General features: G+C 36.0%; 5 protein-coding genes and 3 pseudogenes across 8 annotated transcripts, besides 5 other annotated features; 4 read left to right on the top strand and 4 right to left on the bottom strand.

Annotated features, from left to right (window-relative positions):
- Nucleotides 1–1,798: part of a mobile genetic element that runs on past the window's edge.
- TVAGG3_1086370 (uncharacterized protein) lies at nucleotides 31–351 on the top strand (the record flags this gene model as incomplete). Its single annotated transcript, XM_051256868.1, has 1 exon — nucleotides 31–351. One exon carries the CDS (start codon nucleotides 31–33, stop codon nucleotides 349–351), a length of 321 nt encoding a protein of 106 aa, XP_051075907.1.
- TVAGG3_1086360 (protein of unknown function, DUF4107 family) lies at nucleotides 550–1,074 on the top strand (the record flags this gene model as incomplete). Its single annotated transcript, XM_051256867.1, has 1 exon — nucleotides 550–1,074. One exon carries the CDS (start codon nucleotides 550–552, stop codon nucleotides 1,072–1,074), a length of 525 nt encoding a protein of 174 aa, XP_051075906.1.
- On the top strand, nucleotides 1,264–1,584 carry TVAGG3_1086350 (uncharacterized protein; the record flags this gene model as incomplete). The annotated part of the gene is made up of 1 exon (XM_051256866.1): nucleotides 1,264–1,584. The coding sequence occupies one exon, from the start codon at nucleotides 1,264–1,266 to the stop codon at nucleotides 1,582–1,584; it is 321 nt and encodes a 106-aa protein (XP_051075905.1).
- Nucleotides 1,799–2,642: 844 nt separating the features above from the next.
- Nucleotides 2,643–4,154: a mobile genetic element.
- On the bottom strand, nucleotides 2,861–3,866 carry TVAGG3_1086330 (annotated as a pseudogene). The gene has a single exon. A coding segment is annotated over exon 1 (1,006 nt).
- An 86-nt stretch (nucleotides 4,155–4,240) lies between the features above and the next one.
- On the bottom strand, nucleotides 4,241–5,023 carry TVAGG3_1086310 (protein of unknown function, DUF4106 family; the record flags this gene model as incomplete). Its single annotated transcript, XM_051256865.1, has 1 exon — nucleotides 4,241–5,023. The coding sequence occupies one exon, from the start codon at nucleotides 5,021–5,023 to the stop codon at nucleotides 4,241–4,243; it is 783 nt and encodes a 260-aa protein (XP_051075904.1).
- A 200-nt stretch (nucleotides 5,024–5,223) lies between these two features.
- TVAGG3_1086300 lies at nucleotides 5,224–6,934 on the bottom strand (annotated as a pseudogene). Its single transcript has one exon. A coding segment is annotated over exon 1 (1,711 nt).
- Nucleotides 6,935–7,353: 419 nt separating this feature from the next.
- Nucleotides 7,354–8,648: a mobile genetic element.
- A 14-nt stretch (nucleotides 8,649–8,662) lies between these two features.
- Nucleotides 8,663–8,692: a mobile genetic element.
- A 273-nt stretch (nucleotides 8,693–8,965) lies between these two features.
- Nucleotides 8,966–12,420: a mobile genetic element.
- A 323-nt stretch (nucleotides 12,421–12,743) lies between these two features.
- Nucleotides 12,744–13,074, bottom strand: TVAGG3_1086260 (annotated as a pseudogene). The gene has a single exon. A coding segment is annotated over exon 1 (331 nt).
- Nucleotides 13,075–13,689: 615 nt separating this feature from the next.
- TVAGG3_1086250 (attachment subunit, putative-related family) lies at nucleotides 13,690–14,754 on the top strand (the record flags this gene model as incomplete). Its single annotated transcript, XM_051256864.1, has 1 exon — nucleotides 13,690–14,754. One exon carries the CDS (start codon nucleotides 13,690–13,692, stop codon nucleotides 14,752–14,754), a length of 1,065 nt encoding a protein of 354 aa, XP_051075903.1.
- Between the last annotated feature and the right edge of the window lie 382 nt (nucleotides 14,755–15,136).

Genomic DNA, 15,136 nt, shown 5'->3' with positions numbered 1-15,136 from the left:
AAGAAAATATTTAAATTCAGTGACTCAACGATGTCAATAGATGACCTTCGTGGAATGTTACCATCGACGTTTACAGTAGAAGGTTCAGCAGGATTGCTTACAAGATTGTCAATTGGTGGTATTTGGTCTCGTGAGAACATTGTTATAAAATCCAGTATAAGTGAATTTGCTGAAGAATCTATATTATGTCTTTCAAACTATATGTATTCGCCGCCGAAGCATTATAGTATAACAAACTTTGTCAGTAAGTTTAATATAAGACTTGTTGAACCTTCTTCAATGAAAGATGTTGTGCTACCCAAAGACGGAAAGGATGGACTCATTATTGAGATGATTTTAATAGCATATTAAATGAGCTTGTTTTTAAAGGTCATTCATGATGAAATAACTGTTGTAGAAGATGTTAGCAATTGTTCAGACATTTTGAAGCGTATAGATGAGATAAGAAAGAAGTTTATGAATGAGAATGTTTATGTTTCATTGACTTTCTCCAGTAAAGAGAACTTTTATGAGATAATATTGAAGAGAGATGATTTTAATATGGTGTAAATGGTAGCTTGGGCAGCTTTAGGCGCAATGGGAACAAAAGCATTAGCATTTGGAGCAAAAGCACTTGGGGCTTATGACGCAGTAAATAAAATGAGTGGAGGAAGAGTTTCGAAGACATTAGATGCAAATAAAGGAAAGATTGGAGGCTGGGTTGCAAAGAAGTTAAGATTAAATAAAATAGGGCTCATAAATAAAGCATCCAATTTGGTTGCGACTGAGTCAGAAAATGCTTTAGGAAAGGACGATGAGTTTGCAAAACATGCAAAAGACTTTAATGACCAGATGAAAGGTGAAACAATGCATTTAAATAGAGTCGATGGAACTAAAGAAAATGTTTCTTCTCCACCAGTAGTTCTTCCGTATGGTCCCTATGGAATGTATGGAAACCCTTACGAAAGACCATTTGACCCATTGACTGGTGGAAGTAACTGGTATCATTACGGACGAAGAAGAAAGACAGTTAAGCTGGAGACAGACGTGAAGAAAGCAACTAAAAAGAAACCAAGGAAGAGAGTTATAAAGTAATGAATTCAAGAGACCCAAAGGGTCAGAGCCGCTTTGCGGCTAGGGTGAAAAACCGGGTGAAAAAAGAGGTGAGATTTCACCACTTCACCTAAATTTATTTTTGTGCTATGTTTTCATACGTGTGAGGGTGGTGATATCATTAATTTTTAAGTTTATTTTTTATTTTATTTTTATTTTATTTTTATATAAATGACGAAAACTATTGAGATAACAAACTACAACGGTCATGAGTTCAAGAATTTGTTCTTCGTTCCTCGTGAAAGTACATTCTATCAGATACGAGGGAGAAAGGGTAAAGTTAGTTTGAGCATTTATGAAGGAATGAAGAATGGAAAGTTTATACAAGCATACGATACAAACGGTAAACGTGTTTCATTAGCTTTGTCAAAACTTACTAACATTTATTTTGACAGTGACTTTGACCTATATGAAGAAGAAAGTGAGTCAGAAGATTATGAGCTGTTATGTGAAGCACAGCAATGGGAGGAGTTGCAATACTTTTGTAAGTGAGAACGTTTATTTTTTACATTAGTGAAGTCGTTTGTGAAAACGTTAGTGAGGTGAAGTGGTTGGTGGTTTTGTAAATATTTAAGGTTAAGTTAGTGTTGTCGTTTGTGTTGTAAAATATACGTTAACGGTTTTGTAAAGTGTCAAATTCACAAGTATTGCGTATGGAGGAACGCAGTGCCGCCGTACACAAGATATGTATACTAACTTATATCTTGTCAATGACATTATATGAAACACCACAGCAACTAATGTCGGGTTCTATTTCTTTGATGTTTATATCGTCTGCCTCTGTCAAAAGTTTCAATAGTTCTTTCAAAACTTCATGAGGTGCGATGACATATGAGTTCACTTTTACAGGGTTGTGCTCAACCAAGTTTAACATTATACTTAAAGCTTGACAAATCTTCTCCTGAGTTTGAAGTTTGTCTTTCAGTTGTTGGTAGTCGTTTCGAATATCTGCAACAGAACTTAAATCTCTGCTAACTTCAGGATATGTTGGTTCTTTTACAGGAACAATTGTTATACCATCTTCGTCTTCGTATGGTTTCCCCACTTCAACATCTCTGTCTTTGACATTGACAACAACACTTTGACTGTTTGTTTGAGTTGGTGAATTTAACTTCACATCTGCCACCGCCATTAAACCTTTTGAAACACTTATGCTTCTATTTTTCGGAAATGACATTTTACTTAGAATAAAAAGATGGACGTATTCGGATATCTCTTCGAATTGAAGCAAAACAAGGTTTATACTCACAAACAATACAAATACATTGACAGAATAGTTCTTTATACAAACAATGGAAAATGTTATAGAATAGCAGTCTTTGCTGAACCTAAATATTTTCATAAAGCAAAGAAAGTTGGTATAACCGAGATGGTGAAAGTTCTTGACGTTGACAAAAATATAACTTCAAAACTGACCGATATTACTAAAGGAAAGTTTATAATACAATATTATGTCAAAACTGGCGTACTGTCAATATTTGACGGAGAGAAGTCAGTTCAAGAACAACTTACTGACCTGCTGCCAAAATCTGCTCGATGGAAGCTGTCGTTATGCCAATCTGAGGAGCCCCAGCAGGTTTCATCGAACGAATCTTCAAAAGAGCATCTTCCGTGAAAAGTGCTATTGGTTTTGTAAACTTCTTTGCTCTCAATTCATCTGGACCGTCTCTGTCACCAGTATATTGTATTTGTACTGTACCAACAGTTGAAATACCACCCATAAAGTCTTCTGAGTCAGCAAATGGAATGCCAAGCCAAAAGTTTGAACGGTCTCCATTTGTATATTGAGTTTTTTGACCTCCTGTATGAGTCCATACTTTCACATATGGCATAATAGAACTTTGCATTTCAGGGTTAATGGTTGTTGTGAAGTTGTTGTTAAAGTTCATAGCATCTAATGTCAAGTTGTATGACCTCATATCCTCAACTGTAGAATATTCTTCTCTTGGATAATATTTGCCATCTATGTTTATATGATATTTAATACCAGGGTTGTAGAAACAAGAATAGTCATTTATAGTTCGTCTGAACAGTACAAACATAGTATCTGCATGTTTCATTGCAGTTGTTAAAGCAATATCTGTTCTTGCACCTGGGTCAGCACTTTGGTTTCCAACTTCACCTGCAAAGTCTTTGACAGATATTTGGTGTATAGGGAACATAAGTGGAACTGCAATATATTTGGCAGCTAAAGCATTTGAAATATCTGGGTCCAACATATAAACGGCAAGTCTGCTTTCTATTCTCTTGCATTCAAACTTTTCGCATGTGAACTTAACTGGGTCCCAAGCAGTTCCAGCAGCATTGAAATAATAGTTTACTTCAGTGTTGAGGTTTGAGAAACCAAAGTCTAAGTCAACTTTGTCTTTGCAAAAGTCGGCGAATGACGTTTGATTTGTTCCCTTTACGTCTGTAATAGTGAATGGGTCTTGTGTTGGTGCAATGACTAAGTTATTTTTGCTTGGAGTAAGTTCAATAGAAATTTTTCCTGCCCAGTTTGGCAAGTATCTTAAAAACCTGAAGATGAGGAAAGATGACAAAGGAACTCTAAGTTTCAGTTTTACTTTGGTTACTGCTGCTGCAGTTTGTTCAGAAAGGTTAACATAAACTCCTGGAACGTTAGGGTCAAGTCTTCTTATTTTCTCAATAGTTGCATACTGGTCTGTTTGTTCTCTAGCTTGTGGTTGTACTGAGTTTCTCAAAGCGAACCATTCATAGTTTGCCCATGTTACTGTTTGAACTAAGTCAGAGTTAGAATATATCTTATATCCCATGAAAACTTCTGGAGCATATTGGTATCCGACATAGAAAATTCCATTGCAACCTTTCTTGTCAGACAACTTGGCAGAAGGTTTTATTTCAATGTCTTGTTCCACGTATAAGAATGAGTTGTCAATAGAAATAATATGAAACCTGTCGCAAGCAATATCTACTGTTGTTGAAGAACCTTCTCCAAACTCACCTACGTTTCCATAAGAAACAGCAGTTGTATATTCGTAAGTTCCAGGAACTATTTCTGACCTTCTAATGGCATTGTCGCATTCGTTATACCATTCAGAAACATTTCCGTTCATGGCATCCAAAACTGTTGGCGTTATATTCTGAGCGGCGTACATTTCATATGGGTAAAAATATAGAATAGTTGGATTTATGTGTCATAATAGAACCCATTCGTACCAAGCTTTACTTTCTTCCTGACTGAGTTTTGTTGCATCTTTGCCTCATGTTCACCTAGTATGTTGTAAATTTCCCATGTCCTTTTTGCCTTTGGGCTCTGGTCGCCCATCTCAGGTAACCTATATCCTAGAAAGATTTCGTCATAGTTTGTATTTGAGTCTTCGCGTATTGTTTGCATGACTCTTTTCTGAGTTTCCGGTTCAAGCTCTTCAAACAGAGCTTGTCCATATGGAATAAGCTCGTTTCCAAATATATGTTTTTGTAGCCATTCTGGTTTTCTTTCCATGTAACCAATAATATCTTTTGTGAATGGGAAAGCTTTTACCCAATGTTCCAGTCTTGCGTCATTTATTTCTGTAGTTGGTTTTATTTTGTCAAGGAACATGTTTTTCAATACTAACATTTCATTTGGTACTGTCCATTTGAGTTTTCTTAAATATTCATCCCTTCTCGATTCATTGTTTGCAAAGTAAGTTTTTATGACATTTTGCAAACTTTCGTTTGCAAGGTCATGTACAATAGGTTCTCTTCCTTCTCTCTCCCTAACTCTCTTTCTAAACTCTTCACCAAATATACCATCTCTATGGTTCTGTGTAGTTCTTTGAGATAAATGTTTTAGAACGTCAGGTGTTATATTTCCATCAGCCATGTTCATTTCATACTGGTCCAAAATATCTGCATCTTTCATATCTTTCAATGGCATTAAAGCCGCGCTGAAAATACCAGCTATATCTGGTTCACCATTCGCTTCCATTGCGTCTACAACTTCTTGGAATTGTGGTTGTAAGTTTATGAACCACCTATCCGGATTAGCTTTATGACCCCATCTCATTGTAGTTCCATAGTCTGCAGAAACAAAAGTAGGTTTGTTTCCATATTTGTTAGGTTCTGAATGAACTTTAAACAATGTTTCATTTCTATATGTTTTGTTGAAATTTAACCTTTTATTTTCACCGAGTTCATCCAAAGATTGAACGTTATATGCTCGTAAGTAAAAAGGATTGTTGTATTTGTGTACATTATCTTTCAGTTCTTCCATTCTTTGCTGAATATTTTCATCTGATGTTGGAGTCTTTTGTATGTCGGCGAACATTTTTCGATATTCTTCTACTATGTCAGCCGAATTTTTCTTAGACTCTTGGAAAGATTCCATATTCTCCGCATACTCTTGTTGAGGGTCAAGATTTTTCGGCTGTTCCAAATCTTCATCTAGTTCTGTGAAGTTAGTTTCCAAAGGAGGGACTTGTTCGTTTCCTTCAGGCTCTTCTAGCTGTTGTTGCTGAACTATTTCTTCCATGTCTGGTTGTATCTGAACTTCTTCCTGTGGAGTTTCTTGTACCTCATCTGCTGGCATTTCATATATTCCGAGACCGTTTTTAACAAGTTCCCTATTTAAGTCATCCGCATTCATAACCCTTTCTTCTTTCGTTCCGTCTCTATTTTTTACGCGTTTCATGAAGATAGTTGAATCATCATTTAGCTCTGACACCAAATATCTCGGAGTAAATTCATCCATGTCATTTGGATGATATGCTATTAAATCATATCCCTTAGCGAGCTTGTATTTTCCAGGTTTGAAATTATATCCCATTTGGTGCTGAACCATAAAGCTAAATAGGTTCGGGTCAGTATTTCCTTCCTTGAACTTTCTAATAGCTTCTTTATATCTGTCACTAAAGTCAAGAGTATCTGGGTAATCATAACCTTCCTTAAGCATTTTTAAGAATTCTTGGTTTCCTTGTTCTCTACTTCTTTTATGTCCTTGCTCTGTTTGTGCTGGTTGTTGTTGTGCAGGGTTTTGAACTGTTGGTTGCTGTGCTGGTTTTGGTTGTGGTGCTGGATTTTGAACTGTTGGTTGCTGTGCTGGATTTTGAACTGTTGGTTGTTGTTGTGGTGCTGGATTTTGAACTGTTGGTTGCTGTGCTGGTTGTTGTTTTGGTGCATGCTTGTGTCTGTGTCCATGTGACGATGTAAATGTTTTAGGTAGTCCTGGTGCAGGTGCTTCTCTTGGAGGGTTTGGTGGTATATAAGTTCCACTAGCTAGTATATAAGTTCCACCAGCTGGTATATAAGTTCCACCAGCTGGCACATATGTTCCATCTGCAGCATAATGTCCTACCTGACTTTTCGTTTTTAAGAAAGCATTTACTAGGTCTGTTTTGGTCTGTTGTAACTCTTTTTCTTGACTTTCCACAACAGTTGCTCTAACGGCGTCATAGGCACTTTGAACTGCCTGTCTCGTTGCTGCATCTGTTATTTTCGTCATATTTTGTGCTACTTCTCTTAACTCTTTGTCGAAACCTTCAGACTTCAGTTTCTTTCCAGATGAGAAGTCGTTCACTAGTTTCACCTTACTATGAAGAGCTTCGAAGGCGTTCTTAAAGTCAGCATTCATTAAAGCTTCATTTGAACTGTCTTCATCCGCTTGTATTTTTGTCCTTATTGACCCTATAAGTTGGGCTGCTTTAGCGTTGGCTTGGGCATCTAACCAGTCATTATTAGCTTTTATATATTCTGCGCTTTTCATTGCCTTTTGCATGGCTGCGTCGTTATTTTTACTTTCTTGTGCTAAGTTTTCATACTGTACGGTTTGGTTTTGCAACTGTAAAAGTTTTTCTGCCTTTACATTTGCTTCAACTTCTTTTTTATACTCATCGCTATCCATATATGTCTTCAGGGCTTTTTGTTTTATCTCTTCATCTTTCAGTACTTTATATTGAGTAGTATGGTTTTTCAAATTTATAACATCTTGTATCATAAGACAAATTACGGAAAGTGAACTCAAACAAAAAGTGACACAATGCATTTGCCAACCAAATAACTTTACAAAGCAAAAACTTAAATTACTTGTCAAGCTTACTATTCTTATTTTAACAATTAAAAAATTAAATTTTATTTTTTATTTAAAAAAATCATCTTATATCATCTGATATATATATATAACAGCATTAATATTTCAATGATTCACAAATCAACTTTTTCATTATTTTAAATAATTATAGAATATATACCGACTTTTTGTACATAAATATTTTTAGATTCAATAATGATTTACGGTTTTTTTCAAAACTTATAATTTTCAAATGAGTGGTAGAATCTTCGATTTAATTGATTTAGAATGGTTAAATCAAGCTAATCAACAAATTCAAAGCGGTATTAACGTCGAAACCGTTCTCCAAAATGTCCCTTTAACAGATGGAAGAATTCTTCCCACAATATCACATAAAACTTTTAAAAACGCTCTTAATTTCAATCAAATTGAAATTCCAAAATTACGTACAGGTCCAAAACCAAAAGATCCACCACAAGAATTAATAAATACTGTCCAAAATTTACATAATAAAGTTCAAAAAATAGGAATTTCCCGGGCTTTCGGCCGAATTATAACAGATCGTCAAATGATACTTGAATCGCAAATGCAAAATCAACAAAATATTCAAATTCATTTTCCAATTCCACAATTGTCTCAACGGAATCAAAATTCAGAGTTTGATTACAGCTCTCCTGACATTTCAAGTTCATCTGAACAGTTATCATCAGAAATCTCTTCAAATTCCGACGATTCATCAGCCGAAGAATTATTTTCATCAAGTCCAAATTCAATTGATACAGAATCGGATATAAATTCAGAAGATGACCCATATTCAATACGCACAAATACAACTTCAACATTTGAAAAAACTACAGATTATTTTGACCGTAAATTATTGAACATTCAATTTTCCGAAAGAACTGTTAATAAATGTTTCAAACTTCTCAATCTTGCACAACCGCCAAAAAATTCAAAGGCAAAAGGTCAAACAAAATACGAAGCTTTTTACGTTAATGAAATATGGCATGTAGATATTCACTTTTTAAATCATCGCCAAGGTGAATATCTATATGCCGTTATTGACGATAAATCACGAAAAATTTTGGCTTGGTCACATCTCGAAACTAAAGAAGCGGCACAAACAAGTCGTGTCATTCAACAATGTTTCGATGTATATGGCAAACCGTTTGCCATATGGAGTGACAATGGGCTTGAAAACTACGGTGTTTTCAAAAATTTATTAAAAAATGCAAACGTCGAATCAATCACGATAATACCACACTGCCCTTACATGAATGGCAAAATCGAAAGATTTTGGCAGAATATTCAAGTTGATGAGGTAGCTTGGGATCAAATTCAAAATTTAATCGAAAATTATATACGCAACACCACATACACAGTTACCAAAAAATCCAGAAATACATACCTGGTTTACACCAAACAAATTTTATGATATCAGCGAAAAATATGATACCACCAAAGAACCCTTTGGAAAGTTGATGGAGAAATTAAGGATTTGAGGATTTCTCTTCAACATTTCCGCGAGAGGAGAGCCAATCAAAGAAATTAATTCGGTAATATTTTTAAAATCGAAAATAAAATCTAATTTTTAACACAAATTAACAATATCGATTACATCTTCTTACTAAAGCTCAGTCAGATTAATAAGAATAAACACTTACTTTTTAAAACATTTACATATTTTTTTTCTTCGTTACAGAGATACGCAAGTTGCAAAAGAAGCAGCAACTGTAGTACAGTAATTTGACACTCCGAAATCGAACATTAGTGACTTTGAGTAGATTTTGAATTTAATATAGATCTTGATTTTTAATAACCATCATAGCAAGAGCTAGTTGGTGAATGGTATCCGCGAATTTCGGCTTGAAAGTTGGGAAACTTTGTCCGAATGTTAAACTATTCAGACAAAGTTTCCCGCTGTTTGCGAAGGAATTGTTGGCTATGATGTACTGATTCATGATCAGTACATCATAGCCAACAATTCCTTATACAAAGTTCAAAAACTTGGGTGCAATCAGAACTGATTGCACCCAAGTTTTTGAACTTTCTCGAGGGAATGAAAGGGTAAGAGGTATACATTATGAATATATACCTCTTACCCTTCCATTCCCTCTCTGACAGCGGGAAACTTTGTCTGAATGTTAAACTATTCAGACAAAGTTTCCCGCTGTTTGCGAAGGAATTGTTGGCTATGATGTACTGATTCATGATCAGTACATCATAGCCAACAATTCCTTATACAAAGTTCAAAAACTTGGGTGCAATCAGTTCTGATTGCACCCAAGTTTTTGAACTTTCTCGAGGGAATGAAAGGGTAAGAGGTATACATTATGAATATATACCTCTTACCCTTCCATTCCCTCTCTGACAGCGGGAAACTTTGTCTGAATGTTAAACTATTCAGACAAAGTTTCCCGCTGTTTGCGAAGGAATTGTTGGCTATGATGTACTGATTCATGATCAGTACATCATAGCCAACAATTCCTTATACAAAGTTCAAAAACTTGGGTGCAATCAGAACTGATTGCACCCAAGTTTTTGAACTTTCTCGAGGAATGAAGGGTAAGAGGTATACATTATGAATATATACCTCTTACCCTTCCATTCCCTCTCTGACAGCGGGAAACTTTGTCTGAATGTTAAACTATTCAGACAAAGTTTCCCGCTTGTTTGCGAAGGAATTGTTGGCTATGATGTACTGATTCATGATCAGTACATCATAGCCAACAATTCCTTATACAAAGTTCAAAAACTTGGGTGCAATCAGAACTGATTGCACCCAAGTTTTTGAACTTTCTCGAGGGAATGAAAGGGTAAGAGGTATACATTATGAATATATACCTCTTACCCTTCCATTCCCTCTCTGACAGCGGGAAACTTTGTCTGAATGTTAAACTATTCAGACAAAGTTTCCCGCTGTTTGCGAAGGAATTGTTGGCTATGATGTACTGATTCATGATCAGTACATCATAGCCAACAATTCCTTATACAAAGTTCAAAACTTGGGTGCAATCAGAACTGATTGCACCCAAGTTTTTGAACTTTCTCGAGGGAATGAAAGGGTAAGAGGTATACATTATGAAATATACCTCTTACCCTTCCATTCCCTCTCTGACAGCGGGAAACTTTGTCTGAATGTTAAACTATTCAGACAAAGTTTCCCGCTGTTTGCGAAGGAATTGTTGACTATGATGTACTGATTCATGATCAGTACATCATAGCCAACAATTCCTTATACAAAGTTCAAAAACTTGGGTGCAATCAGAACTGATTGCACCCAAGTTTTTGAACTTTCTCGAGGGAATGAAAGGGTAAGAGGTATACATTATGAATATATACCTCTTACCCTTCCATTCCCTCTCTGACAGCGGGAAACTTTGTCTGAATGTTAAACTATTCAGACAAAGTTTCCCGCTGTTTGCGAAGGAATTGTTGGCTATGATGTACTGATTCATGATCAGTACATCATAGCCAACAATTCCTTATACAAAGTTCAAAAACTTGGGTGCAATCAGAACTGATTGCACCCAAGTTTTTGAACTTTCTCGAGGGAATGAAAGGGTAAGAGGTATACATTATGAATATATACCTCTTACCCTTCCATTCCCTCTCTGACAGCGGGAAACTTTGTCTGAATGTTAAACTATTCAGACAAAGTTTCCCGCTGTTTGCGAAGGAATTGTTGGCTATGATGTACTGATTCATGATCAGTACATCATAGCCAACAATTCCTTATACAAAGTTCAAAAACTTGGTGCAATCAGAACTGATTGCACCCAAGTTTTTGAACTTTCTCGAGGGAATGAAAGGGTAAGAGGTATACATTATGAATATATACCTCTTACCCTTCCATTCCCTCTCTGACAGCGGGAAACTTTGTCTGAATGTTAAACTATTCAGACAAAGTTTCCCGCTGTTTGCGAAGGAATTGTTGGCTATGATGTACTGATTCATGATCAGTACATCATAGCCAACAATTCCTTATACAAAGTTCAAAAACTTGGGTGCAATCAGAACTGATTGCACCCAAGTTTTTGAACTTTCTCGAGGAATGAAAGGGTAAGAGGTATACATTATGAATATATACCTCTTACCCTTCCATTCCCTCTCTGACAGCGGGAAACTTTGTCTGAATGTTAAACTATTCAGACAAAGTTTCCCGCTGTTTGCGAAGGAATTGTTGGCTATGATGTACTGATTCATGATCAGTACATCATAGCCAACAATTCCTTATACAAAGTTCAAAAACTTGGGTGCAATCAGAACTGATTGCACCCAAGTTTTTGAACTTTCTCGAGGGAATGAAAGGGTAAGAGGTATACATTATGAATATATACCTCTTACCCTTCCATTCCCTCTCTGACAGCGGGAAACTTTGTCTGAATGTTAAACTATTCAGACAAAGTTTCCCGCTGTTTGCGAAGGAATTGTTGACTATGATGTACTGATTCATGATCAGTACATCATAGCCAACAATTCCTTATACAAAGTTCAAAAACTTGGGTGCAATCAGAACTGATTGCACCCAAGTTTTTGAACTTTCTCGAGGGAATGAAAGGGTAAGAGGTATACATTATGAATATATACCTCTTACCCTTCCATTCCCTCTCTGACAGCGGGAAACTTTGTCTGAATGTTAAACTATTCAGACAAAGTTTCCCGCTGTTTGCGAAGGAATTGTTGGCTATGATGTACTGATTCATGATCAGTACATCATAGCCAACAATTCCTTATACAAAGTTCAAAAACTTGGGTGCAATCAGAACTGATTGCACCCAAGTTTTTGAACTTTCTCGAGGGAATGAAAGGGTAAGAGGTATACATTATGAATATATACCTCTTACCCTTCCATTCCCTCTCTGACAGCGGGAAACTTTGTCTGAATGTTAAACTATTTCAGACAAAGTTTCCCGCTGTTTGCGAAGGAATTGTTGGCTATGATGTACTGATTCATGATCAGTACATCATAGCCAACAATTCCTTATACAAAGTTCAAAAACTTGGGTGCAATCAGAACTGATTGCACCCAAGTTTTTGAACTTTCTCGAGGGAATGAAAGGGTAAGAGGTATACATTATGAATATATACCTCTTACCCTTCCATTCCCTCTCTGACAGCGGGAAACTTTGTCTGAATGTTAAACTATTCAGACAAAGTTTCCCGCTGTTTGCGAAGGAATTGTTGGCTATGATGTACTGATTCATGATCAGTACATCATAGCCAACAATTCCTTATACAAAGTTCAAAAACTTGGGTGCAATCAGTTCTGATTGCACCCAAGTTTTTGAACTTTCTCGAGGAATGAAAGGTAAGAGATATCCATTTCCTTTCACCTTCGTTCTCAATAATTAACTTATAAATTTTTTAAAGCAAAAAAAGTCTGATTTTTTTTGACAAGTAAATATATAGGGAATTTATCCGACCAAATAAGTGTCACTTTTTCGGTTCACCTCACTTTCCGTAACTCGTCTTACAACATCTTGTTCCATTTTTGCTACTTCTGCTGCTTTTTCTGACACTTTTTTCGCATATTCCTCTGTACTTAGTTCTTTCAGTTGTTCTTCTTTCTTCTTTTTCTCTACGTTTAACTCATTGAGTTTCTTTGTGTGTCTGTCATATTCTAGTTTCTTTTCGTTTTCACTTATTTGTTTCTGTATGTCTATGTTTGACTTTTTGACATCTGTTATTTGATTTTTGAGTGAACTCAAATTCATTTGACTTTGAGGGTTATAAGCTGTTCCGTCTGCAGCTCCACCATAGCCTGCCATTTTCGCTAAAAGTGCCGCTCTTAAACCTCCACTCTGTGCACCAATAACTCTGTTTAAAAGCATAGGGTTGCTTGACATTTGTTGCAACATAGTGGGGTCATTCATCATTTGTTGTTGCAACTGTTGTTGTGGTGTCAGTTTTACTATTGGATGTTTCAATGCTCCCTTCCTCTTACGTATATTCTTACGTAGCTTACGTGGCATTTTAAGTGAAGTTAAAAAGCGGTTTTTGACAGATGTTTATATGACACTTTTTGTTCAGCACAAAAAACTACTCGGTCAAAGTGTTGTCAGTTTTGTAAAATAACCGTCCTATCTCATTCTATAAGGGGAAAAGGCTTCTCAAAGTATACTTCCTTGGAACGCCTGTAACTTTTCCTGTAGCGACGATAGACCCTTACTTGTCCGGACAAAGTTATACTATTTTGAGTGCTCTACAAAAAAGTCAATAGCGACGACTCTCAAAAACCGTTGTGTAAAAAGTTTTACCGTTGGACAAAAAAGTATATATAGAAAACAAAAAACGTTTATAGTTCATTCAATATTTGAGATGGAACGGTTTGCCAACGGTAACTATTAAATAAAATAAAAAAATAGAGGGGGTCTCCGTTGACGAAAACGGTTTATTTTAAACTTTTCTATGAGTGGTCCGAAAAAAACAGTTTATTTTTCATAATGGAAGGAAGAAAAAGTGTCGCAAACAATTCGTCGACTACCTCTGCAGTTAAAGTTCCTACAACTTATGTCTCACCATTCTCAAAACCCTTACGACCTCCTATAATACCAAAGCAACTTCCTCATACAATTGCAAACAAATTGTTGGACAATTCAAGACAATCTACTCAAGAAAATACCATACAAACAAACGAAACAACAGATACAGTTGTACCAGACACAACAGGACAAGTTTTACAGTCTTCTCCAATTGCAAACCAATTGTCCAACAATTCAAGACAATCTACTCAAGAAAATACCATACAAACAAACGAAACAACAGAGGAACAACCAAGCGCGTCATCGATGACGACAAGGTCCCAGATGAGATACCTTGCGTTCGCGAAGCAATTTCAATCAGGAGATACAGAAAATACAGAAGAAAACACTACCATATCTGAACGTGTTCGCAGGCAATATGCTAAAAAAAGACTTCAACTCCTTGAAAAACTCAAAAACCAATGGGGAATTCAAGACGACACCGATTATTCGGAAGTGTTTCAGTCTGTTATGGATAGTTTGCAACCAGTTGAAAATGAAGTTAAAGACCCAGGTGTTCTCGTGGACTTGTTTGTTCAATACTTGCCTGTTACAGCAAACCTAATTGCACTACAAGCCATCGACCAATTTATTAGACTTTTCCCCAAAAATATGCAAACTTATTTGCAAAATGTGAAAATTGCTGAGTATGTCAGCATATATCCCAATACCTACAACTATCTCGAAGAATTGGATGAGTATGGGCAAAGGTCCTTTTACGTATACTTTTTTACCAATCCAGGACAGTCAAAACGGTTATATTGTATACAACCTTTACCAGAATTTCAAGACAATTTCCATGTCATATCCACTATAGCGTTAGATACACCAGAAAGAGTTCCCTACGGTAGCAAAGTTAGTATTTCAAGCTTCCCGAAAGCTACCAAAGGACATCCTATAAAATTGGCAGAATTCACTCATTCAAATTGCCAATTCAAACAGGATGTTGAGTTTGTATTCTTACACGATACCACATTCATAATACAGACACCTCCAGATGGACTCTACAAAGTATTTATAGCTGGACACGTAGCACCAGATGACGAAGAAGAAGTCGAGGAAATTATATCTTCGGATAATGAAGAGGAACAAACATTTGAAGATGTTAAAGACTCAGATTATACTGAGTAAAAAACTATTTAAGATTAAAAAATTTTATTTTATTTAAATATCTTTCTTTTTCATCGGAGTCTTGGGGTCAGTCCTCCTCTTGGGTCTTGGGCAAAATTTCTTAGGGCTAGAAGGGGCGCAGCCCCTGGAAGCCCCACTACCTTTTTTTTTTTTTTTTTTTTCAATGATTAATATGAAAAGAAAGAGAATTCTATAAAACAATGATTAATATGAAAAGAAAGAGAAAGTAATAAAACAATGATTAATATGAAAAGAAAGAGAATTCTATAAAACAATGATTAATATGAAAAGAACGAGAATAAGTTTCATGTTAACATCAGCACCATGATCAACTAGGAATTGGACAATTTCTATTGAATTCGCTTTGATGGCAATACTAAGA

This window comes from Trichomonas vaginalis (assembly GCF_026262505.1).
Source record: "Trichomonas vaginalis G3 chromosome Unknown ctg_171, whole genome shotgun sequence".
NCBI lineage: Eukaryota > Parabasalia > Trichomonadida > Trichomonadidae > Trichomonas > Trichomonas vaginalis.
This window is presented reverse-complemented; position numbering and strand designations above follow the sequence as displayed.